The sequence below is a fragment of the Musa acuminata genome, chromosome BXJ1-9 (genome assembly GCF_036884655.1).
Source record: "Musa acuminata AAA Group cultivar baxijiao chromosome BXJ1-9, Cavendish_Baxijiao_AAA, whole genome shotgun sequence".
In the NCBI taxonomy this organism is placed as follows: Eukaryota; Viridiplantae; Streptophyta; class Magnoliopsida; order Zingiberales; family Musaceae; genus Musa; species Musa acuminata.
In genome coordinates this window covers 42,008,123-42,026,724 of record NC_088335.1, presented here as the reverse complement: position 1 = coordinate 42,026,724, position 18,602 = coordinate 42,008,123, and the positions used below count along the sequence as shown (strand labels likewise).

General features: G+C 37.4%; 1 protein-coding gene across 2 annotated transcripts; it reads right to left on the bottom strand.

The window, feature by feature from the left end:
• Positions 1-1,147: 1,147 nt before the first annotated feature.
• On the bottom strand, positions 1,148-5,047 carry LOC103998607 (uncharacterized). Of its 2 annotated transcripts, none has more exons than XM_018818133.2 (5): positions 4,453-5,047; positions 3,857-4,018; positions 1,768-1,866; positions 1,511-1,666; positions 1,148-1,422 (listed from the first exon to the last, which is right to left on the bottom strand). In XM_018818133.2, exons 1-5 carry the CDS (start codon positions 4,930-4,932, stop codon positions 1,291-1,293), a joined length of 1,029 nt encoding a protein of 342 aa, XP_018673678.2. In that variant the 5' UTR covers positions 4,933-5,047; the 3' UTR covers positions 1,148-1,290. The 2 variants fall into 2 exon arrangements, with proteins under 2 accessions (XP_018673678.2, XP_009418389.2); XM_009420114.3 differs by having other exon boundaries at positions 4,462-5,043.
• Positions 5,048-18,602: the final 13,555 nt, after the last annotated feature.

The window sequence follows — 18,602 nt, the reverse complement described above, 5'->3', positions numbered from 1 at the left end:
TGCCAATCGACATCGACGGTGGCTAAGATGGTGGCATCGCTTGTTGGGCTAGTTAAGGCAAGAGTAAGGTGATAGCCTACATCATGCTTGTGAGTGTTTATACTTGATGGGTGAGGTTTAGGAATAACTTGGTGAGAACAAGCAGATGGCTCAAATTCATCCCTAGCGGTGAGAGGCCTCGGTCATTGAACAACTTGAAGTTTGTGCCGAAGTGGATGCATCTACATGTGGGAAGAATGGCAGCTGACTCCCTAAGTAAAAGAGCTATGTGTTGGAGGCAGGGCCTCCTCACTAGAGCATTCATTGAAGATTAGCGGGTGAACGTTCCTATGATATCAAGCCCTCATTCTAGCGCCAAAATGTTAGGAAAAATTATTGTCAACATTTGAATCAACCCAACGTGGTCCAATCTTAAAGGCATAGGAGTGTTTAAAGTGGCCCCGAGGAGGCCCTAAAGTATCTCCAAGGTGGGGGTGTCGAGCTTCCGAGCCGTTGCTTGCACTAAGACTAATGTCAGGAGAAGTTTCCTAATTCAATCCCTCTGACATTCAAGTTAGTCCTTGATCCTTCTTGAGCATGAGTTTTTCTCGAAAAGAGTCTCTCGGCACCACATCGAGAATTAACTTTTATACTTGGTCCATACAAGAGATGACCTACAACTACCTCAATTTTCTCTTTTTGATGTTTTCTCCACATGGGCAATAAGGGGACACAGGCCCAAATGGCCTCCTTTAGATATTATCTATTGGGGCAGATAGGTGGAGGGTAACTGAGACGAGAAAGAGACAATATGGAGTTAAGTTATTGTAAATATTAAAGATAGATATCAAAACACTTGACACCCACCAGCAATCATGCAAATTGGAGCACATAAATAGGGATGGAGTATGGACAGAAAGGAAGGTTGCATGCATAAATTTTATAATTCATGGTCAGAATGCCCTGCAGATAATGTCTTTGTTTTTGCCATTAGTCATTGAAGCTAATTGCTTTTGCAAATGATGTGAAGCAATCCACACCTTGGACTAGTAAATATTCACCAACATTTCTTTACGAATTCAATCAGTGAAATATTCAAGGCAGATATGAGTTGTGGTTGCAATAATCATAAATGCTCAAAGCAATCAGAAGTCGTGGCAAAGCAGACTTCACGGAGATACCACAATCTTAATAGTAGGTATAATCAACCCAAATGAATTAATAATACACTGTATGTCAGAGAGCTGAAAGCTGTACAGGGAAAAGGGGAAGAACAGTGAGGAATGTGGCTTCCAGTGTCGATCAACAACATTAGGTTTTAAGAACAGGTGACTTGCAAACAGGGCAAGCATTTTTTAGCAGAAGCCACTGCTTAATGCAATGCATATGATAGCCATGGCCACACTCCAACCTTCCTGTATCATCGCTGACTTCGTATTCTTCCTGCGTGACAAAAGATGAAGCACTTAGCCATCTGCAATTGTGGGATGAATGCTTCAGCCTTTTGAAAACAGAGATAAAGAAGACCTACTTGACATATGCTGCACTTCCATTCAGTTTCAGTTGATAAATGTCTTGCTGAAGCACCAAAAACTGAATGCTTTATTTTCCTGAGGCTGCGTGCATTCTCTTCCTCTCTCAATCCCGTGCTCACATGCCCGATTTTTTCACCTAGCTCAAGCAGTTCCTGTAAAGAGGGGGAAATGGTAAAGTGATCTCCGTTTGAATGCAGAATAAATACTGCAAGGTAGAAGGGTAAGAAGTACTGAGTTAAAGAAAATTAAACACCTCGTATGACATATTATCAATATCAAGTCGCCAATCCCGGAACTGATCGTATACATCCAGTCCACCACCTAACAAAACTCGACTCTGGAACATCATGATCTGCAATGTTAAGGCAAGCATGAGTGAGCGATCAATCTTCACATGTGCCACGTGAATATAGAGAGTATAATAGATGGAAACTCTAATTTCAGTTTTCATCATCAGCTCGTACTCTCCTGATCATCATTCTTGCAGCATGGTAATTCACTATTTCAATTCTTAAAACTTAGGCTAAAAACTCAGATAGCAGGGCAGTGGAAAGGATTCGTAAAACTAAATAGCTTCTCTATATGGATTGATCAAGCTATAACTAAAGAACAGTCGCTTCTAAAATCAGTTACACCTATGCACAACAATTAGTTTATATTTTTTTAACAGGATTTAGAAACTAAAACTGTACATGACAAACTTGGGTTTATTGTCAATCTTTGTTTTAATGGAGTCGATTTGTTTTGTAATGCACTGCTTAAGAAATTGGAATGGTCAAAAGTTTTGAAATGTGTACAAATTAACAATTGCTAAAATAATTAATATTCTTTCAGCTCAATCATGGTAACCAATCACTTATCATTTCAATATCTTTAAAATACTGAAGCGATAGTTACTTAATCTCCAACCAGCCTTAACAACACCATTCCAGTGAAGCATATAACTAGACAAACTTGCTGAAACATCGGAAACTAGCAAACCGGCAGAAACTTCTCAATCCAATCAATACTTGCTGGAACAGGCCAAAACTCCAAAACTCTTTAAGATATAGATTGATTTGACTGAAATTTCAATGTTGAGTAGATGATCCAAGAATTTTAGACAAAATGATGGAAAGAGAAATGATACAGGATGCCCCTAAGAAAGTTAAAATCAAATTGAATTGAATCATTAGGATCACTACAAAGGATGACTAGGAGCTTCTAGTTAATAGATTAAACTTAAATTAGTGACGAATAATATATAATCAATGCAAGGTCAGAATTCGAAATAACAATGAGACTTCAAATTGTTGTGCTTATACTATTGAAGCATCATAGCATGGTTATAAAAAGATCACTCTATTATCAAAAGTACGATGTGGGCAGTCTTTTCATCAGTATCAGCCACTCTGCTTTGCAATATATTTTATTACTAATTAAACAGTCCGAAATATTGTCATATGAGTAATTTATGTTGAATCCAAAGAAACTTGCCATAACACCATGTACTTCCTCCTCCGTTTCTGCCATAGCCGAGCAAGTCTTCTTGGCCAACCCCTCCCCTGGTCAATGGCAGTGAGTTGATTGACTAAGGCCTTCCCTTACGACGATGAAAGTTTTTCATTTTTTAGTTTTGATACATTGAGACAATACCAAAACACTAAATTAGATTGTTAATCACAATTACTTTCAATATAGTTTTCTTTTTACAAATGATAAGTGGCAAAGGCGAGATTCAAGCTCAAGACCTTGCAATAAACTGTCAAGATCTTTACCAACTAAACTAGCTAACACTCTCAAAAACATAACGAATGAGATTTCAAGCCCTCAATCGTTGGTAAATTGGCGTGGTACACCATCATCAGACTAATGTTCAAGGTGTTACTTTCAATATACTTACAAAGGAAACCAGAAAATTTAAGCAAGACCATCACCAAGTGTCTCAAAATACTATGTAAAGAAATATCCTATTCAAGTCTTCTGGAGAGTACCTTTGTGTATGGACTAATAGTCAGATATAGAACTTCTTGGCACCATGGTGCAGTTCCAAACTTATAATTTTAGATTTAATAGGAATTCATGTCATATATGAAAAAAATTACCCTAAAATAAACAAACATATGAGCAAAACAACCATGGTGTGAATAAACCTGTGCACAAAACTACCAAGAGTCAATCAACGAATAATATCATATAAAAAACAAGCAAGCATCTTCCCAGTTGATGAAAATTTATAAGGGTAGCAGGACCATTAGTGAACAGAATAATTTGTAAGACCACAAATAATTTAAACTTATAAATGAGAGAGAGAGAGAGATATAACAAAAAGGTCATTTCACTCAAAAAGTAGGGCGCATCACCTCCTCAAGCCCACTGGGAGTCCGATGATATCCTTGCAAGCGATGAAGATGCCCTGATGGTAAAAGATCTTGTCCAAAAAATGGTGTACTGAGATCTGGGGGAGAATACATGAATGATGAGATCTGTTCTTGGTGGCTGACCCTTCTAGGGATGAAAAACCGCTGCAATCAGCATAATAGAAGATGTCAAAAACAAAAAGCCAAAAGTCAACAACACTTCAACCATTGCTATAACTTATATATATATAACAATACGAAAGGCAAAAAATCAATGAGAAAATGATTCTTTACTCTCCGAAGACGAGGAAAGATTATAAAAGAAGATAGGAACAAAAGAAAAAAATATATAGAAGAAGAAATGTGTCGCTCTAAATCCATGTATAAGCTTTTGTAAACAAGAGAAGAAAGATAATTATGCAGTTGCAGAGAATTGGCCGATGAAATAGCAGATTACATCCGAAATTTCATTCTTTAGAAGATAAAACATGAATTAATATTTCCCCATTAGAATTGTACATGTAAAACAAGTAATCAAGAAGAAACGAGGCTTGAAAGGAAATAACAGAAGAAGGAAGAAATTACTGGAAGAACCCAACTCGTACTACCTCTCTGTGGATCCGCTCGGACGCAGCATCCAGCCTTCCTCTCCCCACCATCGGCTGGTGCGCCGCGACGCAGTCCACCGACGCCTCGGCGGCGAACGGCATCCCGGGGGCGCACCAGAGGTCCCCCCCGCCCACCTGGCTCCCCCTCTCCTTCTTCCTTTTCTTCTTCCCCCTCCTCCCCCGAGGCCGCTTCCCCTGCCAGTCCGCCGACGCCCTCGCTGCGGCGGCGGCCGGCGCGTGCGCATCCGACGCCGCCGCCGACGCGCACCCGAGCCCGCGGAACGCTGCCGCCGTGATCCCCCTCTTCTTGCCCGGCGACGGCGGCGGTGGAGGAGGAGGAGGGGGCGCGATGAGGGGGTGGTTCCAGTCGGCGGCGGCGTGGGGCCTGGAGGAGGAAGAGGAGGAGCTGAAGAGGAGGCACCGGAGGCTGCGGCGTGTGGACGACAGCGAGACGGCATCGGCGAACGCCATGGGAGACCACACGACAACCACAATTCGACTCGGGTAGAATAGAGTGCAGACAGAATTTGCGAAGAGAAGTAATACGATAGAATGAAGCGGAAGAATGCGGAAGAGGAGGCAGATAAATAAATGTAAAGAGGGAAACGTTAAGGAGCTTCTCTTTGCTCTTTCGTTGGTAGTCATGCACGTGGGTAAACTGTGCTTCTTTACCTTCCGGCCTAATTAAATATTATTTCTTCTTTGATTTAAAAAAATTATATTAAAATATCGATAATCATAAAAATAAAATATTTAATTATATGTATCCTAACATCATTAGTTTTATCATACAGTACATATAAGAAGGACAAAAAAATGATAAAAAAAATAATTTTAATATCTTAATTATGTTTTCTTTTTTTTCGATAGAATATTGTAGTGGTGGGAGATGACAACGCCGCTAGAAACCATGAGTGGTTGTTGTGGTTATGGTCAATGAGAATAATACGGTGATCGACGAGAATGATATGGGAATGTCTTTAGTGATGAGCTAGGTGGAGTTCTAAAGGTAGAGTTGAGGGACTTTTGCGACTTCTTACGGAGGGAAGAGGAGGAAGAGGAGCAAGAGTAACCACGAGATATGAGGAAAAGTAGAAAGGAAAGAGGATGTTGGGTCCAGCCCATATGTGAGCTTGGACAATTGGGCCTATTGAGCCCAAATCACTAATTGAAGGCAGAAATTAAAGAGAGAGAGAGATAGGGTTGTGAACGAGTGCAGCGTGTGTGTGCGTAGTGAACGTGTGCGGCGGCGTACAGAGAAATAGAGAGAGAAAATAAGGTTTTTGAGATTTTTGTTTGACGATCGGTGGTCAAACGTTATCAGTTTTGATCCAAATTTTATGTGAAGAATTCTTACAGCAAACTTTACAATCCTAATGATGTTGATCTACAGTTTACCCTCTCTAAGGTACTTTCCTGCTATATCCACTTTGTGAGACTTAGAATTCTCTTATGAGGAGATCCACCCTATGTGATGAAGATATGTTATTCTTGAGCCAAGATCTATGATCTTGATGTTATTGTGATCCTCTAGTTATTCTAGAAAAGACCGATTATAAACCTGTTATCATTACTATTGATAGTGGAAGTTTGAGGTGGACTACGGTCCCGTGGTTTTTCTCACATTGGGTTTTCCACGTTAAAAAGATTTGGTTTCACTATGTAATTGATTATTTGCTCTATTGTTTATACTGTGCTGGTTGATATTTTCATTTGGATATCAAGTTGGTATTTTGATGAGAAACCCATATTGATACATAAAGAGGGAAAAGAATATTTCGCTTTAACAGGATTTTTCCTAACAGAGGATGACGTAGATGTCGACGCTTTGCATCTGCATCGGTGCCACTCGGCATCTGTGTCGACACTAACAAAGATACAAAGTGGCGAAAGGATCGCTCAACATCTACATCTACACCAATATAGGTGTAGATGCAAAGTGTCGCTCGACATTTATATCGGTGTTGATATAGATACAAAGTTGTGAAAGGGGGAAGAAGGATGAGGGATAAGGAAGGGAGGAAGAAAGGAGAGTAGGAGGAAGAGGAGGAAGAGCAACAGTGAAAAGTGATGCAAAGGGAGAGGAGAAAAATGACGATACAGATGTTGACACTTTGCATTTGTGTCAGCATCGCTCGATATTTACATTGGCGTCAACATAAATGAAGAGTCGTGTAAGGGCCGCTTGACATTTACATTGGTGCCAACATAGATGTAAATGCAGAGTGTCACTAGGAATCTACATTAGTGGTGATGCAGATGAAAAGTGTCGCTCAGCATTTGCATCAATGCTGATGCATATACAAAGCTATAAAAGGGGGAAAAAGATGAGGGATGAAGGGGGAAAAGGAGGGGAGAATTGAGAGCAATAGTGAGAGGTGAGCTAAAGGGAGATGAGGAAGATGACGATGCAAATACCGATATTTGTATCTACATCAGTGTCACTCGGCATTTGCATTAGCACTGACATAGATGAAGAGTTACAAAAGGGTCACTTGGCATCTACATCGGTGCCGATGTAGATGCAAATACAAAGTGTTGCTTGATGTCTGCATCGATATCGACACAGATGCAGATGTAAAGCATCGTTTAGCATTTGCATCGGTACTGATATAGATGCGGAGTGATAAAAAGGGAAAGAAAGATGAGGGATTGGAGAAGAGGGAGGAGGAAGAGGAGGGAGAGCAATAGCGCGAGGTGAGGCTAAGGGAGAGAAGAAAGAGGATGATACAAATGTTGATACTTTATATTTGTATCGACACCGACATAGATGCAAAGCAAAGAATGGGTCACTTAGCATCTGTATCGATGTCGACACAGATGTAGAAGTCGGCACCGATGCAGATATAGAGTGGCACTGCTCTATGACACGGGAGTGTCTAATTTACTACAATCTGATTATATGAGCCTTGATTATGATCTAGTATCTTTTTCAGTCAATAATGATGCCTCATAATCTTTATCTCAGCACACTCAAATATGATAGCTCATCAGCATATTCTCTGCACAAAGTTAAAGCTGTTTCAAGGTGCTTTTCTTCAAGACAAAGGAATGCATTAAAGGAGTTGGTTGGCAGTTGTGAACATTTCTTCATTACCAATGAGTGCATTAAAATAGTTGGTTAGTAGCTGTAAACACTTAATTTCGAAATTCCCTATGCATGAAGGGTTGTTTCATGCACTAGTATTTATTTTGGTGTTTAGGACTTAGAAAGGATTTTTAGAAACTGATGATATCTGGGCAGAAGCTCTTAGAGAACCCCTTAAACTCTGTATCTCTTGGATGCGTCCTTGAGTGGTGAGTCTTTTATTTTCTAGTTCTGTATCCTCGTTTAATTTCCGTTGGGTGGTGAACTTTCTGTATCCCATTGCGATTTTAAACTTGGTGGTGAGCTACTTTTCGTTTTTATCTAAGCTGCTTCGTTAGTGCTTCTGGTATCAGTTCTTCCTTATCTACTGTGACATTTTCTATCTGAACAAATTTTCCATCGGTGTTATTTGAAAATCCATTTTACATTTTTACCCTCCCCGGTATCAGTTTGGTATCAGAGCTAAAGGCTAGAGGTCATGGCAAGGCGGAATGGAAAAGATGTAGTTGGTGAAGGTAGCGACCATGGAGATGACGCTGAGTCGTTGAGGCTGCAGCTACAAAAATTGCTGCGTAGCCTACAAGAAAAAAAATGAAATAATCGACGAACTTCAAAGTAGACACAACCAGCATGAAAATGACGCTCGACAGTTTACTTCTGATGATGAAACACCTCATCTTCCAAGGGAGTCAAGAAGATGTCGGAGAAGAAATGAAGTCCAAGACGAGTGGCAGAATAAATATAATCCCAGATTTGATATTCCAGAATTTGAAGGGAAAATAAATGTTGATGACTTTATCGATTGGCTTAATACAGTAGAAAGAATTTTCGATTTTCATGAACCACCAGAACAAAAGAAGGTCAAACTTGTGGCACTCAAACTCAGGCGGAATGCATCTTTTTGGTGGGAAAATCTGAAGAAACAAAGAGAACGTGAGGGGAAGAGTAAGATCGTTACATGGGAGAAAATGAAAAGGAAGCTAAAGAGAAAATATTTACCTGATAATTATAGACAAGAGATCTTTCTCAAAATACATGATTTCAAGCAAAAAGATCTTAGTGTGGAGGAGTACACTGCAGAATTTGATAATTTGATGTTAAAAGGAGAGCTTGTGGAACCGGAAGAGCAAACAATTGCAAGATACTTAGGAGGTCTGAAGTATGAGATTGCTAAAGTTGTTCAGCTACAGCCATATTGGTCTTTAAATGATGTGAGCAAGCTGGCATTAAAAGTTGAAAAGCAACAGAAGTTTGAAAAGAGTTTTCGGTATGGCTCAAAAGAATGCTACACAAAAGGAGGAAGTTCCAAGCCTACTGTCCAAAGCAATGTGATATCGAAGGTGCAAGAAAAGGGTGAAGAGTCTGCCGGCAACAAAAAAATACCTAATTCTTCTACCCCAAGTGGTCGAAAATGCTTCAAATGTCATGGTTTTGGGCATATTGCTTCAGATTGTCCAAATAGGAGGATTATAACTTTGGTTGAAGATCATAGTAATGGAGGCGAAGATGAAGCTGACGACGAACCAAAATACGATGATGATGAGGAAGAGATTACTTATGCTGATCATGGTTTGTCTATTGTATTGCAACGTAGTTTACAAGTGTCATATGTGGCCGACGATGAAAGTTGGGTGAGAAAAAATGTGTTTCACACTAAATGCACTTCTCTTGGCAAGGTGTGCTTGGTGATCATCGACAGTGGCAGTTTTGAGAACGTGGTTTCTTTGGAGATGGTGCAGAAGCTGAAGTTGGATACGATCCCTCATCCACATCCATACCAATTATGTTGGTTGCAAAAAGGAAATGACATCAAGGTAACTAAAAGATGTTTAGTTTCATTTTCTATTGGCAAGTATTATAAAGATAAAGTGTGGTGTGATGTTGCCCCTATGGATGCTTGTCATTTACTATTGGGAAGACCTTGGCATTATGATAGAAGAGTGTTGTATGATGGTTATAAACATACTTATTCTTTTAAAGTGAATGAAAAGAAGATTATCTTAGCTCCATTACAACCTTCCGAAATCAGTGCGCCAAAGAAGGAAGTTAGTGATTTTATTTCTTATAGAGAATGCAGATATGAATTGGACAAGGGCGGTCATGTTTTGGCCCTAATGGTAGTAGAGGAGAACGAACAACATAAGGAGACACCGAAAATCATGCAACCAATTCTAGAAGAATTTCAAGATGTTATACCGGAAGAGATTCCACATGGCCTTCCACCTTTGAGAGACATTCAACATCACATTGATCTTATTCCGGGGGCTGTTCTACCTAATAAGGCTGCGTACAGAATGAGTCCTAAAGAACATGAAGAACTTCAAAGGCAAGTTGATGAATTGGTTAAAAAAGGGTTAATCCGGGAGAGCATGAGTCCTTGTGCGGTTCCTGCTTTGTCAGTGCCTAAGAAGGATGGTTCTTGGAGAATGTGCGTGGACAGTCGCACCATCAACAAAATCACAGTGGACTATCGCTTTCCTATTCCAAGGTTAGATGACTTACTTGATCAATTGTGTGGTGCTTGTATTTTCTCAAAAATTGATTTGAGGAGTGGCTATCACCAAATAAGAATGAGGCCCGGAGATGAGTGGAAAACAGCGCTTAAAACTAGAGAAGGCTTATATGAATGGTTGGTTATGCCATTTGGACTATCTAATGCTCCTAGCACATTCATGAGATTTATGAATCACATACTTAAGCCATGCATTGGAATATTTGTTGTAGTTTATTTTGACGATATATTGGTGTACAGCAAGAGTGAAGAGGAGCATATGAGTCATCTGAAAGAAATCTTTCTTATTTTGAGGTAGCAAAAACTTTATGCTAATCTAAAGAAATGTGATTTCTTTACTTCTAGTATGGTGTTTTTGGGGTATATTGTTTCAAAAGATGGAATCATGATGGATCAAAGTAAGGTTGAAGCTATTCTCAATTGGCCAACACCTGCTTCATTACATGATGTGAGGAGTTTCCATGGCTTAACATCTTTTTATAGAAGATTCATCAAGAGTTTCAACTCTATTGTCGCTCCAATCACCGAATGTCTGAAATGTAATAAATTTAAATGGACTAGTGAGGCTAACGATGCTTTTGAGTTTTTGAAAAGAAAGGTTACTGAGGCTCCTATCTTAGTTCTACCAAATTTTGATAATGTGTTTGAAGTTGAATATGATGAATCTAATGTGGAAATTGGTGCTGTTTTGAGTCAAGACGGAAGGCCCATTGCATTTTTTAGTGAAAAGCTGAATGATACAAGAAAGAAATACTCTACTTATGATAAGGAGTTTTATGCAATTTATCGAGCTTTGTCTCATTGGAGTCAATATCTTCTCGCCAAGCCATTTGTTCTATATTCTGATCACGAGGCATTAAAGTTCATTAATCATCAGCACAAGCTAAACAAGAGGCATGCAGCTTGGGTGGAGTTCTTACAATCTTACAACTTTACAATCAAGCAGAAATCTGGTGTTCAAAATATAGTTGTTGATGCATTAAGCAGAAAGCATTCTTTATTATCAGCAATGGAAGTCAAAGTGGTTGGATTTGAAACATTCAAAGATCTATATGAGAATGATGTGGATTTTGGCTCGATATGGTAGAATTGCAAATCAGGTTCGTTTCAACAATTTTCGATCTTTGATGGTTTTCTTTTTCGAGCTAATGCTTTATGTGTTCCAACTTGTTCTTTGAGACAAGTAATTCTAGCTGAAGCTCATGGTGGTGCTTTGGGAGGACATTTCGGTAGGGACAAGACTCTAGCTCTTGTTCAATCAAATTTCTACTGGCCTAAAATGTTCAGAGATGTGGATAGACATGTGAAACAATGCCGATTATGTCATTTGGCAAAAACAAGAAGTCAAAATTCTGGGTTGTACACTCCATTGCCAGTGCCAAATGCTCCATGGGAGGATGTGAGTCTTGATTTCGTTTTGGGACTGCCAAGAACTCAAAGGAACAAGGATTCTATCATGGTTGTTGTTGATAGATTTTCAAAAATGTCTCACTTTGTTCCATGCAATAAATCAAATGATGCATCACATATTGCTGATTTATATTTTAAGGAGATTGTTAAATTGCATGGTATTCCAAGAACTATGGTGTCTGATCGAGATTCAAAATTTGTTAGTCATTTTTGGAGAACTCTTTGGAGGAAGCTGGGTACTTCTTTGAATTTCAGTAGCTCGCATCATCCACAAACCGATGGGCAAACTGAGGTAACAAACCGAAGCTTGGGAAATTTACTTAGAAGCTATGTTGGCAAGAATATTAAGCAATGGGATGTCATTCTTCCATAAATTGAGTTTGCTTACAATCGTTCTATGCATCATAGTATTGTAAGAGTCCTTTTGAGGTAGTTTATGGTGCTAATCCTGCTGGTCCTTTGGACTTAATTCCTCACTCTATAACAAAGCAATTTAGTGGAGATGCTGATGAAAGAGCTAAGCAGATAAAGAAGCTGCATGAGGGTGTGAAAGCAACCATTGAGAAGCAAAATGAGAGGTACATGCATGCTGCCAACAAACACAGAAAACATGTGGAGTTTAATGCAGGTGATTTGGTCTGGATTCATCTAAGGAAGGAGAGGTTTCCACCGGGCAAATTTGGAAAATTGAAACTAAAGGCTGATGGTCCATTCAAGGTGCTTAAGAGAATTGGCATAAATACTTATGAGATAGAGCTACCTGAAGATTACGGAGTATCCCCAACATTTAATGTGGCTGATTTGAGTCCTTTTTATAATCATGTTGATGAATCAAACGAAGACTTGAGGACAAGTCTCATTCAACCGGGGGAGATTGACACGGGAGTGTCTAATTTACTACAATCTGATTATATGAGCCTTGATTATGATCTAGTATCTTTTTCAGTCAATAATGATGCCTCATAATCTTTATCTCAGCACACTCAAATATGACAGCTCATCAGCATATTCTTTGCACAAAGTTAAAGCTGTTTCAAGGTGTTTTTCTTCAAGACAAAGGAATGCATTAAAGGAGTTGGTTGGCAGCTGTGAACATTTCTTCATTACCAATGAGTGCATTAAAATAGTTGGTTAGTAGCTGTAAACACTTAATTTCGAAATTCCCTATACATGAAGGGTTGTTTCATGCACTAGTATTTATTTTGGTGTTTAGGACTTAGAAAGGATTTTTAGAAACTGATGATATCTGGGCAGAAGCTCTTAGAGAACCCCTTAAACTCTGTATCTCTTGGATGCGTCCTTGAGTGGTGAGTCTTTTATTTTCTAGTTTTGTATCCTCGCTTAATTTCCATTGGGTGGTGAACTTTCTGTATCCCATTGCGATTTTAAACTTGGTGGTGAGCTACTTTTCGTTTTTATCTAAGCTGCTTCGTTAGTGCTTCTGGTATCAGTTCTTCCTTGTCTACTGTGACATTTTCTATCTGAACAAATTTTCCATCGGTGTTATTTGGAAATCCATTCTGCATTTTTACCCTCCCCGGTATCACTCTACATCTATGTCAGTGCCAATGTAGATGCTAAGTGACGCTTTGCATTTGCATTTGTGTCAGCACTAATACAAATGTCAAGTGGCCCTCTCATTGCTCTATATCTACGTTTGTGCCGACATAGATGTTGAGCAACATTGACACAGATGTAGAGTATTAGCATCATTCTTTTTCTCCTCTTCCTTTGCTTTACCTCTTACAGCCACTCTCCCTTATTTTCTTTCTCCCCCTACAAGAAGCCATAGAAGTCCCTCAACTCTACCTCTAGGATTCTACTTAGCTCGTCTCTAAGGATATTCCCAATATTATTCTCATCGACCACTGTGTCATTCTCATCAATCATAACCATAATAACTATGTATGGTCTCTAGTGGCATTGTCATCTATCACCGTCATAACAATTGACTAACAAAAATTATATATAATTGAGATATTTAAAATATTATTTTATCTATCATTTTTATAACGTGTTGTATCTTCCATCATTAAAATCAATAGTATTAGAACAAATAGAATTAAAATTTTTATTTTCATAACTATAGAGATTTTAATTTAAACTTTTATAGGGGTAATATGTAATTAGCCCACTTCTTCCTATTTTCAAATATATTGATAATATGTTTTACTTATGACTAAGAACACTCAAATGTAATTTTAGTCTCACATTTGACGTGGGAAATGATTTGAGAGTTTATTATTATTAAATGATATAAGAACCAATATAATATTAAATTTGATGAAAGACTCCAGTGAAATATAATTATCTATGGATGAAATTAGAATATACTTTATAACTTAAAATCATTACTAAACATATATTATACATATGTCAATCATGTCAAGCTTTTAGATGGGAAAATTTGTAAAATCTTAATGGAATTCTACATGAAAAATATAATAATAAATTTAAGAGGATTGGATGGATGTATTCTCACTGGTTTAAGTTTCAACATTTTGATACACTAATTTAAATTAGTAGTTCAGTTGATGGATCAAATCATCATGTCTTAATATATTGGGTTTAAATACTCTTTTTATCATTTTTTTTTCATCGTTAAATTAGGTTACTAAATCATGCCTATTTCCGGAAAACACTTCCAATTGTTTTTGGATCTATGAGACTCCAATTTCCCAACAAAAACAACCTGTTTTGCTTCTGCTTGAAAAAAACTTCTTCTTTTTTGTTTCAGATGAGAATGATTCCTTTTGTTTTTAGTCAGAAACAGAAATGTTGCCAAGACAGGCCCCTCTGTTCCACTTGGAAGGATAATGACAAAGTACCAAGTGCTACTGAGCTGTCTCAGTGATCTAAAGTTTGTGATGGTGTAGCTCTCAACTTCCCCTTTTGTGGGAGTCCTCCCTCCTCCCACTGCTCACTTCTGACTCTCCTGTCCTTTGTCCTCCATGGCAGCACTACTCTTTCTTCTTGTTCTATCCTACACATGTTGCCATGTTTCTTCTATTGCAGAACTTTAGGAAATTTCCAGTTGCTTTAGCTCCACTCTGACAATATCAAGGAACAGTGGATTTGAAGAGATGTTACTTCACCCCATCTTTCTCCAGCCCAGAGAGTTCGACTCTCCCTGTATCTTCCCATCTAAGTTGGTGTCTCTTCAAGCATGGAGCACAGGTACAATGGCAGCTGTTTGCAGTGTGCTGCATGAATGCTGTTGCAAGCTATCATTGTGTCTGAGTTTATCATCAACATTAGTCTACTTTGACACATTAATGAAGCTGCATTCTCTTCTCAAGCATTTCTCATTAATTATCATCCTTGCTTTAAACATGTATGCATAAATAAATATACATGTCCAAAGACTCACAGGTCACAAGTTGGCTTCTTGATAGATAAGATCAAAGTGTTGGCTATGATCGGGATAAGTTAAGTATTGTTTTTGTTTGTTGTCTCACAATGGGACCATTAAGTAGACTTGCCATGAGTCTAAGCATATAATTGAATCTATAAATTTGTCTTGTACAAGACTCTTCCCATCTAAAATACAGGAGAATACATAATCACACAAATGACTAATACTTTAATAAGATACTACACTCGTCCATCGTAGTAAGTTTCATTTTCTTTTTCGATTCAACTCAATATTCTACTCTTTTTAATGTCTTATTGTTTCACTTATTACGCATCGACGTAACTTATCTTCATTATTTTGTCTATATGACTCGGATATCATGTTAGAAATTGAATAATGATGAGTGTTGAGTTAAGCTTGGTTAAATTAAATTTATATTTATTAAAAAATATAGTAGTCGTAGAGGGAAGCCCGTAATCCTTGCTCAAATTGTACAAGGAGATGAAACATTACCTCTTCAGTATCTAAACATAAAATAAATCAGCATTTTTCTTATACCGAACTTATTTCAATAATGAAGCATTTTTTAAAGTTAAAGCTTTATTTTCTTTTAAACATGATTCAGTGATCCATGCAAATGAGGCTAATGAGTTACAACCCATGAAGAATTGAATTAAGTAATTGTGTGATGAATCAGTTGAATGAAATAATTGATCAATTAATTAATGAGCTTAAATCACCAGTAGAAAAATTCTTAAGCAGACGCATCAAGTTCATTATTTGATGGCTCTATATGGTAATGTGTCTACATTCCATTTAGCCTCGTTCATGAGTAATCCTTTACTTAATATTAGGTAATCTTGTATCATTTGTCACGACTTGAGATTTAATACATGATAACTAGATGAATTCAAGTCATTATTCTAAATACTTAAGCTCAAGTTAATAATAATGCATTAGATCAATTTGTCTCGAAGATACCAAATTGGGTGTATCATTGCACAGAAGACACTGTCGTTTCATGAACTTGAAGGCCATGTCTGATGGGATCAGATCAACAGCATTCTGCAAGGAGTGGAATAAAGTGATTGAAGAATGGCCATTACATGCTACCAGCTGTTGAAAAGCCCAAAAGAAGCACAACGTTCAAAGTTCTTTCAACTGCTCCTCCCTTTTATCTTTGCATCTGCAACAAGCTTCTTGTGCCTTGTCTCGCTTTTAACCCGCAGCAGAACGCAGAACATGGCACAGTTTAGAGAAAGTGGCCCCTCCACTGTTTTATCTGATGGAAATGGACGTGCCGGGAGTGGAGGATGGAGATGGAACTGAGTATTGATGCACTGTTCCCGTCATTGTTCTTTGTTCAAGTGAAGAATGGTGTAGCTTGGCCAGCTGCGGACAGAAGCAAAGGGTGGAGAGAGAAGGACAAATGCTAGCAAACAAGTGTTAAGATAATGTTGTCATGGAACTTTTTGTTTGATTAGAATTAGAATTTGATTTTGCTTCGAATTCTCTTTCATATGTATAACCAAATTATTAGGCTGACAGCCTAGGCTTTAATAGCCCATAGTCTTATTTTTTTTAATCTAAACCTAGATCAAATAAGAGAGTGTGGTGGTTACGAAAAATAAAGAGAAAACTATAGCAACGAGGTAGAAAAATTGTAGTAGTAACGTGATTCAAAAAGAGAAGAAAATGATAGAAAATAAGAGAAGGAAAAGAAAAAAAAGAAGGATGATGCAGAAAGACTATTCTCAATCATCTAGGTAGAGTTATTATCTACTATAGATTAAATCTATAATAGATTTTTACTGTGATTACTTAGAGAGATTTTAGATATTGTGCACATAATCCTTGTATCTTAGTTATTCTGTTGTGATTGTTGCTTGGATTTTGGACAAGAGACTTTGAGATCTGTATGTTCATTATTCTTATTATGGATTTTCTGATTTGTCCGATGGTTTTCACCCTTCACGTTGGAGGGGTTTTCTACGTAAATCTCGGTGTCATATTTTATTGTGATTCCATTTAATTCCGTTGTATATTATGACCTACTTATATTTGTTCGTATACAAAAGTTTCTCTCTTTATATCTAATCAACTAGTATCAGAGTAGGTTTTTAGTGATTTAATTTTTATATTCGAACACGGAGGCCAGTAGTATTTCTCTCATGATTAGCTTCAATAGAAACAATTGGATGATATAGAAACTAAGAATGGAAGATCTCTTATATTGCAAAGATTTGTATGGATCTTTGCAGGGCATAGTGCAAAACCCGTAACTATAACAGATAATGAGTGGAAGAGGTTAAATCAAAAAATAGTTTGGTTTATTCGACAATAGCTTGATGATAGTATCTTTCACCATGTTTTTACTAAAAGTTATGTATATTCTCTTTGGAAAAGGTTAGAAGGTCTCTTTGAAAGAAAAATACTTGGCAACAAAGCTTTCTTGATAAGAAAACTTATCAACCTGAAATATAAGAAGGGTGTTTCTATTGTTGAGTATTTGAATGAAATGCAGAGTATCACTAACCAGTTATCCTCTATGAAAATGTCTCTTGATAATGAGTTGCAGGCATTGTTACTTCTTAATTCATTATCAAAAAGTTGGGAGACACTGGTGGTTTTCCTTAAAAATTCTACGCCAGATAATGTTGTCACAATGAGTCAAGTAATAAACAGTTTGTTGAATGCGGAGTTGAGAAGAAAAAATTCAGCAACATCTCAAAATGATTCACAAGCACTTATCTCAGAGAATAGAGGAATGTCAAAGTCTAAAGATAAAATCAGTTCACGCATGGGTAGAAGCAAGTCAAGATCAAGAAAAGATATTATTTGTTATAACCATGGTGAGAAAGGGCATTACAAGAACCAATACAAGTAACCTAAGAAGAGCAAGAAAAAAAAAGTGGAGTCTACATAGTCAAAAGATAATATCACAACTACAGTGTAGGGTGGTGATTCTTTGATTTTGTCTCATTCTGATATTTTTTCTTATATATGTTAGGATCTTGAGTGGGTACTTCTTATTATGCTATAACATAGAGGAAGTTTTTTGCTATCTATAGGTCTAAAAATTTTGGTGTTATCAAGATGGGCAACTATGGCATGGAAAATACCACTAGCATGGGTGACTTGAGGTTAAATTTAATTTTAGTTGGAAGATTAGATTATAAAGATTATAATAGCAGATTTCATAGAAGGCAATGAAAGCTCAATAAAGATTCTCTTGTTATAGCTAGTAAAAAGAAATGTCACACCTTATACAAGTTATAGGCCAAAGCTTGTGGTGAGCAGCTAAATACTATAGAGAAAGACTTCAACATGGAGTTATGACATAAGTGATTGAGACATATGAGCAAGAAGGGACATGCAGCTTTTTCCAAGAGAAAGGTATTACCAGACTTTAGAGGTACACATCTAAATCCTTGTATTGATTGTTTGGCTGGTAAACAATACAAAGTTTTATTTGTTAATCTTGCATAATCTAGAAAAATGCATTCCTTAGACCATATTTATATAGATATATGTAGTCCTTTGAGGACAAAAACTCCTAATCTAATTAAGGTTCCTAGTATTAGTGGTTCACGTTATTTTGTTATTTTTATATATGACTTTTTCAAGAAAGTTTGGGCCTATGCTATGAAGATAAAAAATTAGGTTATTAATGTCTTCAAAAAGTTTTATGCTAGAGTTGAAAGGAAGACAAAAATATAATTAAAATACAAAAGATCAGGTAATAGTGGTGAGTACATATGATTATTTAATGATTA